The sequence below is a fragment of the Trachymyrmex cornetzi genome, unplaced genomic scaffold (genome assembly GCF_001594075.2).
Source record: "Trachymyrmex cornetzi isolate Tcor2-1 unplaced genomic scaffold, Tcor1.1 scaffold92, whole genome shotgun sequence".
NCBI classification, from domain to species: Eukaryota; Metazoa; Arthropoda; class Insecta; order Hymenoptera; family Formicidae; genus Trachymyrmex; species Trachymyrmex cornetzi.
In genome coordinates this window covers 1,180,463-1,192,151 of record NW_017300267.1, presented here as the reverse complement: position 1 = coordinate 1,192,151, position 11,689 = coordinate 1,180,463, and the positions used below count along the sequence as shown (strand labels likewise).

The 11,689-nt window shown below is 38.6% G+C and overlaps 1 protein-coding gene across 1 annotated transcript in view; it reads right to left on the bottom strand.

The window, feature by feature from the left end:
* Positions 1 to 9,165: 9,165 nt before the first annotated feature.
* LOC108769516 (orthodenticle 1) overlaps positions 9,166 to 11,689 on the bottom strand; it is a 25,240-nt gene continuing 22,716 nt past the window's right edge. The window contains exon 4 of the mRNA XM_018520535.1: positions 9,166 to 9,879. Within this exon, the coding sequence (XP_018376037.1) occupies positions 9,166 to 9,879 (714 nt within the window). The remainder of the gene's footprint in view (positions 9,880 to 11,689) is intronic.

Below are 11,689 nucleotides of genomic sequence, written 5' to 3'. Positions count from 1 at the left end.
CTCCCCCTCCCCCCATCCGGCCGGTCTGCTATATACTTTTATTCTGTGTGCAGAACTTATAACTGCACGGTACTCTTTTACTCTGACAGTGAGTGTTCCCTAAAATGGGAAAGGTTTTGGAGTCGTAAGAGCGAAGAGTATGGAATCTCAGACAGGTTAATATAGAGGCAGGACGAAATGGATGGTTCAACTCAAAACATGATTCTAAAAACGATAAAGATGCAATTTGAGATTTGCAAAGTGATATCGATGACGTTAACTTGTCAGCGAAATTACGGTTATTTGATTTGGCATTAGTAGCAAATTTTACGATAATATAGAGCATTTCTATATTTTTTATCATATATTGTATTATATTATTTATATTATAATATATACAAACGTGATACTATATTGAAAAAAAATTGTAATTTAATAAATCATTTGTTTGTATAATACCAATTAAATATTTACTAAATATAATATATGTTATTTAAACATAGATATGTTTATTTGATACAAGTATCATTAATTTGACTTAACAATCACTTTGTTACTGGATAAATATTTATTTATTGTAAATAAATATTTAGTTGGCACTATTCAAATAAATATTTATTAAAATTTTTTATGCATTTTCTCAGTGTATATATATTATACATATAAGTATGTATATAACGTGATAAAAAAAACACGTTTTATATGAAAATTTATGTTGAAACTTAATATGACGACGATGAAAAGCGTAGTTGATAAGGTTGAAACGTGGCGGATAATGATGTTATATTTAATATACCATTCGGTACCTATTGAAGTTCTAAGCCCAATTTAATATGAATGGTAAATAGTTTTCAGATTTAGCGTGGTTAATAGCTTTATGTTGTTGCAATACTTTACGTTATATGTGAAAACTTTACATTATAGCGTAAATATCACAAAGTTACGAATAAGTTCGATATATTTGATTATTCCATTAACCGCTTGTAACGCGCAGAGAAAGAAAATTGCATAAAAAACCGAACGACTACAGCGATAATAACGTGATAATTCGACAGTTCTATAGAATAATCATGATATGCGATGCAATTGTCCGCCGTTAATCAAGAGTATGATTTCGACGCCTCGTGATTGCACGCATATTTCGGACGGTTAATCGGTCACGTTGCGAAAATTGCTGCTCGCTTTCCGCCGTTCGTATGATAACCGTCAATGAACTTTTTCACTTTTTATCTATCCACTCGCAAGCGCGAGTTACGCAATTGACCTTCCGACCCAGCGCATCGACGATCGTACAGTACATTACGCGGATGTACGGGCGAAGGAATTTCTCCGCGTGAGTGCAGTCCCCCGTGATGGCGGAAGCCAGCAGTCCATTTTTTAGGATTACCTGCTTTTCCTGCAGACAACGGAAGAATCGAGGGGGCGATGAAAACGAAAGGGGGAGGCCGGCAGGGCGAAAGAGGAACGGGGAACGGATAGGTGCGTTGATCGCTTGCAGGGCGAGTCGAATGTTTGGACAGAGGGAGCTCAACAATGCGTTCATATCCCCTTGACTTCCTGGCGGAGCGTCTGATCTTCCTGGCCGACGGTTAAGGCCGAAATTGAGTCGAATGTAGGAGAAACTGGTAAAAAAAATCGATCTCGAGAGAGAGAGAGAGAGAGAGAGAGAGATTTCTCAAGTGCGCGTTTTCGCTATTGTACAGGTGCTCGTATCCTCTGCCGTCGGAACCGTGAACGAGCGCGACGTAGGCATTCTCGGCAAAGCGAGTTGCGATCCTTCCCGAGGCCCAAAGTCTCGCGAGGAAGCTAATCCGCCGGGATGAGACCTGTCGATAATATTGTGCTGATTAAATGAGGCGGCGTACGCGTCTATCTCGAAGAATCGAATGTATTTTTTTGCGCGCGACGGCTGAAGCGAACGCACCGTGCGTTCTTCCTCGGCGAAGTCCCCGTCGATTATCGAGCGTTTCAATACGGACGAACGGAGGTCCTTTCAAGCGCGGCAATGTTGAATTTTTAATAACTCCCTACTTCCCGTTTTCGCGCTACGTGAGTAACTATTTTATATACTTTGATCCATTCCAGACCTTAGAAATTTACCGTTAGAGAGAACGAAAAATTATTAATATTCCTAGAATTATTTTAGTGCACAGTCACGTTGGTCTCTTTGACATCAAAATTTTCGTCTGTCAATTTAAAAATTAACTTGGTCATCGCAGCTATAACTTGCGCCTAAGATGTCATTATTTCGCGCAATTTGTTTGCCTATATCGCAACGTTCGATATCGTCAGCGTTCGTTTCTAATTAGTTAACGACTTTACGATTAAATTTGCCGCAAAAATTGCTGCTCGTACCGATCGTGCGGAAATGTGGGAGAGTATGAGGGATAAAAGAGGAACTAAAAAAGATCAAAAGGTACGACATCAACGTGAGGCAAGGATGTGTCCTCGCTGACATCTCGATGCGCACTGACTAGCGACTTTTTCAATTGAATTTGCGGCACGGCGCGATTCCGATTCCTTCCTGATTCGATTTTCTCGAGTTTAAAACGGCCGCTTATAGAGCATTAAGCGATCCTCATGCGTCTCAACGCGGCCCCTTCCTCTCGTTAGGGATATTGCCAATCGCCAAAGAATTCCCTTCTGGACTTTACGGACCTCCGAGATTGCGTGAAAATTTCATTCGCTCTTTATCCTCTTCGTCCCGCTTCCGCAGATCGCACTTTGTCCTCCCTCTCCTTTTTTTTTTGTCCATCTCTTCCGGCATAAATTAATCTTCCGTATGACGTCTACCGTTAATTTTCCGCACGGAAATATATAAGTCGCAGAATAATCGCGCGCCCGCGCCGTGGTGCGATTTAATTATTTAACCGCCGACCGAATTATCAAACCAGCGCGCTGCGGGATTTCATTATTTATACTATTTGCCCGTGGAAATTGTTCGTGCGATTGAACGAAATATTAGGAATCTACAGCAAGTAGAGTTCAACGGCAATTTCAGCATAGAGACTTTTCACAAGCGCGTATATATACATAATTTATGACTCACTCCTGCACGTCAAGCTGCGTTCGAATACAGGGAGGAAGGACGCAGATGAAAAATGTCATGTACGTAAACACAGTCGGATACAGACCGATTTGTCCTGCGAAACTCATTTTCACCTGTGACCCACCAGCGGGAGGAAAAACATAAAATATAGGTTAAACGAATACTGAAGATATATCGTCGGTAAATCGCGTTTTATAATCAATCCTCTTACGATATGTTTTAAATATATGGCAACGTTAACGTTACTTTATGGAGATATGAATAAATAAGGAATTCTTCAAATTTTCCCACGTTTTTCTTAGATGCTATAAATTATAGTGCAAAAGCAATTTGTTTCGAAGATTCATTCTCAGTTTTTTTTTGCATCTTTATTAGTAGAGATATCGCTATTTTACTTAAAAAATGACACAACTAAAAAAACCGTGATTTTCGAGTTATTAATCATAAATTATTTAAATAGTACCTTATCAATCATCAAAAATGAATCTCATTAAGAAATTGTTAAAATCGTCACAATTCAGAAAAGATGGTTTTTTTTTAAGGGTTATGAAATAAAAATAACATTTTGGTTATATTAAGAATATATTATCTAAATTGAAAGCAAAGAGAGGGAAATCGAACGGAATTCATCTTCGATTGTTGCCACTAGACTTGCCAACCTTGTGTCATGAATTGATGAAGATGGAATGAGTGGTTACTCTCTCGTTTAGCCATAAAAGTTGTCCTATATTGTATTATTCAGATATACTGAAGATGGCTCGAAAGGAAGCCGAAATGTCTGATTTACCGTAATATGCAATAAATTTCTTTGCCGATTTTTTTATTAGTCAATAATTTTCTAGTCAAAATGGCTCGAAAGACAGCCGAAACGTTTATGGAATAAATTATAGTTGTATTATTATAGCAAGAAAAGAAACTACGCATTGATTATCGCGCTAAAAACTTTCATTAGCCCTTGATTATTTTTGTTATTGCGATAATTTCGAAAGTTGATTTATCATTAAATTTTCTGTCAAGTTGAAAAATAGTTTTTCTCCTTTTCTAGGAAACTTAATTTTTGTTGAGTTTTATTATTTTTAAAGTAAGGGAGCGATATCATCTATCAAATTGCGAGAAGAAAATCTGTATTTGTTAAAATATAAAATAACAATTCATGTATTTTGTTACGATCTAAATTCTTTAGCTTTTTTGCGATCGTTGTGTTGAGAAAACGGCTTTCTTTGCAAGATTACCAGGATTGCTTTAATATATCCGATGGATCTGATGGATTCTTAGATCCATCAATGGTGAACATGCCGCCTTTTGATCTTCTTACCCAAACACAGATCATTAGCTGTCCATACTGAGACAAAGTTTTGGATAGGTGGGAAGGAAAGGAGGATAATGCAAGTATTAAGCTGGCATAGAGTCCGCTACAGGAAAAGGGGTAAGAGAACCATTTGCGAGGATATAGGTAGGTAAGTCGGGGCTTAGCCTGGTGACACAGTAAGCGGAACCGTGGCATGAAGCTTACCGGGGACTCTCCCGTAGTTGTTATAATGGGATCCGGCTAAATGCAAGCCGATTTTAACTCTTCGCTGCTACACTCGGCCAAGTTCAAGGCCATTGTCTTCGCCGCAAGAATGAAACGTCGTCGGCCAGCGGCCCTTGCGAAGCGCGGCATCACAATTCACAGCGAGAATCGACGACACCCCCGTTGCGCGAAGTGTTACACCTTTTCTTTTCTCCTGGAATTCCTTTGTTTCCGATCACCGTATCTTTCTTTACGAATACGATCTCGATCTGACCTGAGAATTGAGATTCAGCGAAAAACTTTTTAACATGTGTTCGACATACGCAGCTTTGTCGACTCGTTTTATATTTTCTTTCCTTCATGCTTCACTATATTTTCGAAACTTTTAAACAAGCATCATTAGAACAGCTAATTTATGTCCATTTTCACCAATGTAGATTAATTTTAATTTCGGTTCAATTTACTCTTCATCATTTTCTAGTTATAAAAATTAGAAAAAGAGGAAGAGTAAATTGAACCGAGATAAAAGTTAATCTAAATTGGTGGAAACCAGCATTAATCCTCCGAAGCTGATGTCAAAATCTATAACACAGTTACTGACGCTGTTCTCAGATTCGTTTAATTTATATTGATTAAAAAGCACTAATTAATTTGAAGGAACCAAAATGACATAACTAGTATAAAAAAGAATAAATATTAAGTATATTTTAATAATAATAATAATTCAAATTTGCAGATGTAATGTAAAGAATATAATTGAATGGGTCCAATAGATCCACCATCAGTTGCGAAGGATTAATTGTTAATTTCTCTTGCCTCTGAGAATTAATAAAAGTTTTTATATGATTACTTTTGTGAAATTATTGTTCACTGTTATGATGTAAGATACGATTTAACTATTGCGTCAAGGCATGCTCTGGAGTGTTTTTCATGAGATAGATATCCTCTTTAAAGAGAAAGTCGCGGAGGATTTGCGCCTCGATTATGCGAAAGGGTCATCAAAGCGTGCATGGGCAACGAGCGATTCGTTATAGCTCGTTAATTTGATGAGTTAGAAAGGATGCCGGATTACGTCGTCAAAAGGTAGACAGGTACGCGATCTGTCCAATTAGTTGGACATATAGGGGCGGCTCTCGCTCTCCTTCATGCTTGCATGGGGTCCTTTGTGTTGTGATGTTTAGACCATTAGAAATACGCTACTGATAGACACACCCTTTTATCATTGTTCGGTACGTGAACGTATTCACCACAGAATCCATAACACCTGTGATTTTCTAATGGACCGAGAGAAGAGATGAGTTTAGCAATTAATGATTATGATCGATGTACTTCCCTCCTTCTTGTTTGCAAGATCACGTGCTGAAGAGCTCGTTATCTTTCTATCGGCTAATTATTAATACTTACATTTTTTATGTGTATATGTAAATAATTAAATTAAGTGCATGACAGCGTTATATTATACATTTTAGATTTAGAGATGTCATATATAGCTGGATTGTAGATCTTTTAATTTCAGAAATTAAGTGGATAAGAGAAAATTTTTTAATTGCTTTTATCTGTTCTGCAATGCATCCGCGCACATATTTTGCATGGCAGAAAAATTAGACACCAGGGAGTGCGTATGGCGACGATGTTGCATCGCGATTACCTTGCGCAACCGCGAGTTTGTAATTAATATAGGCTTAATGGTTCAAGATCGATACATATGCAACCGTTCAAATAACGAAGTGCGGTCGCTTTGACGTTAATTAATTTCAAGTGCATTAGCAGAATTGCAGCCCGCGGCGGTAGGGTCTTGCGAACATCAGTGTGATTAATAAGAACTGGGTTCGCGATCTATAAAGCTGCGAGGCCAAAATGGAAAGAGGGATTGCATATCGCGTGCTGGGAACTCTGTCACAGATATACAATTCAAAATGTAATCCGCACGTCAAGCCGCATATGCGAGAAGCGATAGAATTTCGATTTACTAAAACAAACGGGCAGTACTCTCGATAGATATCTGTCGGAAATACTAGGAAGATTAAAGATCGGGGAAAGTAATTGACACCACTTATTAATAATATGCGATATTTTTTTTTCTGATGTAGGAAGATCCCTTCGCACATGATAGAACAATCATGTATCTTACAAGAGATATACGTTTTATGTACATTTGCATCGTATTATTACAAAGTAGCTTAGATCTACGCGTGTCCATAATTATGATTTTATCGCCTTCCTATCATTAATCTTAATGATATTTTTTTTTATTCTTTAATTATACATCGTCTAACGTAATGTTACAGGATAATATACATTAGATAGTATACACGAAATATACACTCACAATTAAGTAGGCATTCTCGCATATACTACTGTCTTTTATCAGAAAACACATTATGATAATTAAGTTATCGCGCGAAAAAGTGCAATGCGAACTTTTATAAAGTTTAAGTCCCTCGAACAGACGAAGAGTACCATAGAAAGAAACGACTATATAACAAGATTCTGTGGGACGAGAACTTCATTATTATTATTATTCTCTCTCTCTCTCTCTCTCTCTCGCTCGCTCTCTCGCTCGCTCGCTCGCTCGCTCGCTCGCTCTCTCCCTCCCTTTTCCTTCTTTTTCTAATATATAGAAATATCCTCGATATCTCGTGATAGAACTCTGAATGAGTTTTTATATCTTTTCTTTCTCATATTTACGCGCGATCATATATTCATTATTAACTATTTACAAGAGTTTCTTGGCTACTATGGCCGTATTTGATATGGATAATTATCTATGTTAATCGTAATAATAAGGATAATACCAATGATAAAGACGGCAGTGATGAGTACTCGTCTTTTAATCTTAAAAATGCAAAGAATATCATAGATTAGATCTTAAAATAAATTCCGATGTGTGACGTGTACAAGCTTTGTATGGAAAGTTTGATGACAATTTCCATGAATACAGCCTTTTATTTTTATTTACAAGGATAAGCTTGCTATCTTGTTCCTTCTACTCTCTCTCGGAAATAAAATTCGACTTTCCCATGGACTGACATCGTTTATCAAGTTGCACATTCGTAATTCACATTTATTGCTAAATCCGCTTATCTTCATTCAAATATATGTATAAAATATTTGCACTCAAAGTATGTCTTATTTAAGTAAAATTCAAATTCAGACAATCTAGAGTTCAGCGTTAAATATGAGCTACGAGTGTGAATTTTATTTTCGACGGAATTGTGGCAAAAATATGAAAAGAGGAACAATAATTTTCGCCATTGAAGATATGCAATTTGGTAAAAATTGCCTTTCGGTAAATGTGAATTAGGATTTTGGATTGTCTGTACTCGACTTAGGATCGATTCCTAAGATTAACAAATGTTGTTTTATTGTTGGTGATATTAATTCAAAACAATAAACTTTCATGACATTGTTCAGTAATGACAGTGAAGTATTACGTTAAAAATATTTGTAAAGACTGATTGTTGCATAATATTTTTGATGTCTCAAAAATATATTTTACACATATTGTCCGTTGTAACGCTGATTTTAAAAGGCTAAAAAGTACGAGATAAAAATAATTTTAGCTGTCTCGTAATGAAAAATTGCAGAAAGAAGAGAAACGGAAAAATGAACACTGTTGTGCCGGGCTAAATAACTGAATATTTGCATGTTGATATAATTAATATCCATATTTTGTGACCTATAAATATTACACAAAAAAATTAAAAAATACATTTAACATATCAACATGATGATACGGAATATTTTCTGGAATAAAATTAAAATTGTGGTTAAAGAGAAAATTTCACATTTTGCTCTTCCAAAATAAGTTTATATAATAATTTGTAAGTGAATTCATGAATGAAAAGATAACGTTTTCTTTATTAATAAATTCACAAAATAACAATAACAATTAATTAGTTAAATAATATTTTGTAAAATTTTCCTTTTTGTCTGCACAATGATGTTGATGAACGAAATTACATACTCGAAATTAAATACCGTGTATCTTGTTGAATTACTAAATTTTCTATTTCACTATAATCTTTATGTGTAGAACAATATATGAAAGTCGCTCGCCTAGAAAAATACTATTGCAGAAATTAATTTATGTAAAAAGAACATAATATATAATTTTATTTAAAAAATTTCGCTTTGCTATAGATAAAAGAGATATTGCCCGCACAAATACTGTGAGATTCATCCTGTATATTTTTATAGTTTGCTTCTCAACTTTATTCGCATGTGCGTTGTCTGAGAAGATTCTTTGAAACAATTATAAAATGATACCAAATTAAAATTAGATCACCTTGAACATTATTGTTTCTTTAAGTTTAGTGAAATACGTACGCGATTGTTGCGATATTAGTTAATATCTGTCGTCACAGTCCATTCCGGATGCAGAAAGTTTGTGTAACTAATTCGCGCAATGATTCGAATTATCATACCCATCAAGTCTGGAGCATATCTACTGTTGCTTTGGCGAAGTCCCTCTCCTGTGCGATCAATTGTCGTCGGAATCCAGATTACCGTTGATCTCGTGACAAATCGCCGTGTTCAGTCGCCAATGATAGGGCATCGAGGTGCCGGCCGTGCTCGCGGTTTCCTGACCCCGCTGAAAGATCCCGGAGGACCTGCTGGACCGCTATACTCCAGCCGCTATATCGTTGCTAGTAGCTTGCGTCTGACTAGTCACTGGATTCAGGTGATGACTAGTCAGATGTGACATGGACGGGGTGAGCGTCATGTTAGGATGATATTGCGGATGATGGTAGTTAGTCTGCGGGCTATGGTGCATGTGGGGGATCTGAGCCTGATAATAGTCGCCACCGTATACGCTCGAGGTTTGAGCGTAAGCGTTGTAACCTTGACCGGCGTATTGGCTGTGATTTACAGAAGCGGACCCCGCCGAGCTCCAGCCGAAGCTGTAAGTCTCGCCATGATGAATTTGATTCATCGCACTTGGATAGGACGATGGCTGCAGTTGGTTGGAGCTCGGTGTCAGCGGCGGCGACGGGGTCGTCAGATTGCTGTTGGCCCCGCTGCCACCGGTTGGCGTCGTTCCAACATTCCGAGGATACGTCGATTGGGTTGACAGAAGCGGGGTCGATAGAGGTGAGTTTCCTGCTACTGGTGCGTCCCTACCTTGCACCGGTGAATCTGGGGAAGATCGCCTACTAGGCGTCGTCGACGAGCTCGTCGATATCCTGCTTCCGGTGCTGCTGTTGCTGTGATTCTGATTTGATCTGGGCGAACCCTTCGACGGAGGGGTCTGCTGTTGCTGTTGCTGCTGCTGTTGCTGTTGTTGATGTTGTTGTAATTGCTGTCTGCACTTGGCTCGGCGATTCTTGAACCAAACCTGGAATAGAAGAACCGCAAGATGCTATGAGATTATCAACAGATCCATGAATACAATTCTCAGCGATTTTTAAGATATCTTTATGATATTTTATTATTTTATGGATATCCAAAAACATTGTGGTTTAGAAATCAATTAAACTCCCTGATAAGTATCATACGATGTCGGCACACATTTCAACAAGGTACAAAGTCTCCAATAGAAGCAGCAGCCCCAGGGATTGTCGGAGAGGAAAGATGTCCCAGTGTCCCGCTACGAGAGACGAGACCGACCGAATGGGGAGTTAATCGGTGCAATGGGAAAGTAATCGCGGGCGAGCGGGCGTAACATTTCATTAAATCGCAACAATAACAAGGACCCGAAGGGAGGAGCGCGTGTACGAGCGCGACGTCCCGTCACGCGTGTATTGGAGCATCCCCTGGGATTCTCGGTGGCCACGGTGTTCGCCGGAACGCATGCGCGAATCAGAGCTCGTCGTAGGGTTGTTTTCACCCCTGAGATCGAATAGTTGGTTTTGCTTGTATGTGCGCGAGTAGAGAGTGTTCGTATATATATCTTGTGCGTGAATACACGCAGGACAACGCGCGCACACGTATAGACTTTTCGTCCATACTTACACGTTACGGTTACAAACGGGACACGCATATACATATACGCATGACTATCCGAAAGATGCGCACATCTACGTAGGTTTTTCTCTCCGGAAAAGGGACGACAGAGAGGCCGGGAAGGGGGGACAAAAAGCAACCCCTCGTAGGCCGCAAGCTCGCGAATGCGTTGTGATTTGCCCCTTCTTCCCTTCGCCTTCTTCGTCCCCCGTAATACTCCCCCTCACATAACCCCCTATAATCCCGCCGGGGCACAATGTGGCCAGGGGTGCGATCCTATGAATCTATGCCCGCGCCTTTAAAAGCAGGACCCGTCGTCGTTGTTGTTATTATCGGCGGCATTGTAACAGTTGTTACAGAGAACGCGAATCGCTGAAGCGTATGAGGTATGAGGGATTTCGAGCTGCACGACCGTGCATATTCGCCGATCGAGACAGAAGCCACGCGCAATCCTTTCGTCTTTTATCTTGAAACGTGTCGAAATAATAAACGGAAACTTTAATCGCTCACCGAGCCATCTCATATACTGTTTATATTAGAAAAATATTCTGGCAACAATGGATTATTGAGATATTAGTATGGAAATATATTCAAAACAAAAAAAATATATATATATTCGCGAAAGACTTATATTTTTTGCTAAACATACATATTTAAAAAAATATATATATATAAAACACACTCACATATATATATGAATATATGTATATATAAGAAATATTATCCTTCCGTATAAAGAATTACTGCAATTTCTGTAAATATTATTTATTTAATTCTGGAAGTCTAATTACTTTTTACGTGTCACATTTAATCCAAAACAATTAGAATAAAATTTCGTATTTTTAATTTTTTCAATATGCCAAAATCGGAAAGTACTATACGTGAACCAATTCTGAGACTATAATTGCTCGTCCCCAAGTTGTTCTCCTATTTGTTTGGCTTCTACTTCGCCGTGACGGCAGATCCTCATTTCGCAAAAGTCATCTTCCGCGTCGCGCAATAGGGTGCTGAAATCTGTTAGGCGCGATATTCGCGGATATTGCGTATCAACGCGGACGAAACGAGTCCCCGAGAGGGCGAGAAAGACGAATCTATGTCGCGGTTGGCGCGACAGACAGAGAACGATCCCATTATAGCAGCATGTTTGCACAACGACACCCCCTTCAGAAGCGGTGAGTGAGGAGAGAGAGAGAGAGAGAGAG